At 49.9% G+C, this 2,066-nt stretch overlaps 1 protein-coding gene across 1 annotated transcript in view; it reads right to left on the bottom strand.

Annotated features, from left to right (window-relative positions):
* The window catches only part of MCC (mutated in colorectal cancers), a 402,058-nt gene extending 400,254 nt beyond the window's left edge, over positions 1-1,804 (bottom strand). The window contains exon 1 of the mRNA XM_006875517.1: positions 1,223-1,804. Coding sequence (XP_006875579.1) covers positions 1,223-1,279 — 57 coding nt within the window. The 5' untranslated portion in view covers positions 1,280-1,804. The remainder of the gene's footprint in view (positions 1-1,222) is intronic.
* Positions 1,805-2,066: the final 262 nt, after the last annotated feature.

A 2,066-nucleotide genomic window follows, 5' to 3' on the forward strand; every position in this document is an offset into this window, starting at 1 on the left:
TATACATTAAGATTTTACGGAAGTGAGGGCGGTCATTTTCCCTGATCAGCCTAAAGTCACTACCAAGGGTGTAAATTCACTGTCAAACTCCCTCTCTGTGTTCTGGAGCAGTGTAAATTTTCTGCATGGCGCAAAGCCAACAGTATTCACTGTCGGACACCAGCTGCAGACCTTATTGGATTTCTCTCCTCCATTCCCCAAACACCAGCCCTCTCCCCGCGAGTAAGGGCTGCATCCTTTCATTTTCCTTATGCTGTCAGTAATCTGACATCACCGCTATCTGCCTTCAGGCAGTTTTTACACTGGTCTCCTTTTCTCTCTCCTTTCTCTCCGCAGCCGTACTCAAAAAGTATAGACAATTCTACTTTGGGCCCCATAAACAGTGCAAAGAGGAAAAATCACAGTCATCAAGCCTCCTACTGTAGGCATTTCCCCTATTTCTTCATATCATCCAATTCTGTAGGTTCTCCATCACCGCTGTCCGGGTACTTAAAGCCTTGGGAGATGTGCCCGAGGCATTCCTAGCTTCATCCAAAATAGGTGGCTTAAAGCATCTTACCGCTCACATATCTGCATACTATTTGATGCAGCTTTCATTTCAAAGCTGCTCTCTTACTGTGAGAGCCCAGGAATTGCAAATACGCTTGCCTTCAAGGCAAGGAAGTTCAGTCCCGGAAAGGAAATAAAGTTCTAAGCGGCTTTGATGTGCTTCCTCTCCACATCCGTCCCCAGCGCGGGTCATTCATCTCCGCGGGAGGACAGACCACTTTGCCAGAACTTAACCAAACGCACCACACGGTGGGAACAAAGTAGCAAACGTAATAATCCAATGTCCCCGACTATCACCCCCAGCCATCAAATTTCTTACTTAAACTCAGCAAAGATCCCTGGGCATTCTACCCATCACGGAAAACTGGAGGAAGAAGATGGGGAAAGCACAGGGAATCCAGATTGCGAAGGCTAAAAACGCTTTGGCAGCCTGGTGAGAGCTTTTTTTTTTTTTTTTTTAATCACTCATTTTAGACTATAAAGTCAGTTCGACAGTTCAGGTCATTTCCTGAGTAGCACTACAAGTTAAAACAAGAGCCAGAAAATCTATTAATCTTTAATTGCGCTGCCTCCAGACCCGGAGCCCAATGGGGGTGGAGAGCGGGATAGAGGGGGTTGGTGGGAAAGCAAAATGCCCGAGAAACCCGAGCTCCCGACCTCAGCTGTTTCTTACCTCACTCAGCTCTGCCGAGGAGTCGTTTCCGTATTTCATGGCAACTCCAGAATTCATGATTGCACTTTTCAGAGCTTTGCTCTTCCTCCTCCAGGTCTTGGCGCTTTGGAGTTGGGCTTTAACAGACTCAATATCCACTGCTTGGTGCCTTCTCGTACATTTTCGTCTAGACAGCCATTTTCACCCAGGACAGTTGTGGAGGCCAAATGAAGGATGCAAACACTCCAAAAATGAGCCAGACTCACCTCGCGATTCATGGACGAGCCATTGCTGCAAGAAGCTAGGTGGTGTGGCGCGCACGCAGCCACTACAACCGCAGAGCCAGCGCGGAAACCCGCCTGCGCCCTGTGACCGCCGTCCCGGGGCAATGCCACCCTCGCGCTGTCTCTCCAGTCCTATGGTGCCTCGCTTTGCCCCATTACGAGGCTGAAGTGCACCCCTGAGCAGATCCCCGCACTCTGGAAAAGCTTTAGGCGAGATGCAGAAGAAACTATGGCAGCCGAGTGACGAAGATCCGCGCCTCCGGTTCCAGGGAAGGAAAGAAAGCTGGAGACAGCGAGCTGCACTTCACGCCGAAGTTTCCCCCTTTGAATCGTCTGGAGTTGTAAGTGGTTTCAGATTGAACGCAGCTGTCTAGCTGCTGGCTACGCGGAGCGCGGAGGAGGCGGCGCCAGAGAGGGGTGGGGGCAATGGAAGGGAGGAGGCCAAGCAAAGGAGCCTGTGCTGTGAGAGCAGGCATCCTTCCAGCTCTCTGTGATAGTAATTACAGGACCCAAATCCAGGAGGAAGACAGAAACAGGAAAAGCCACCTGAATCATTGTGCAGGAAATTAAAAAAAAAAAAA

Source organism: Chrysochloris asiatica, unplaced genomic scaffold (assembly GCF_000296735.1).
Source record: "Chrysochloris asiatica unplaced genomic scaffold, ChrAsi1.0 scaffold00330, whole genome shotgun sequence".
In the NCBI taxonomy this organism is placed as follows: domain Eukaryota; kingdom Metazoa; phylum Chordata; class Mammalia; order Afrosoricida; family Chrysochloridae; genus Chrysochloris; species Chrysochloris asiatica.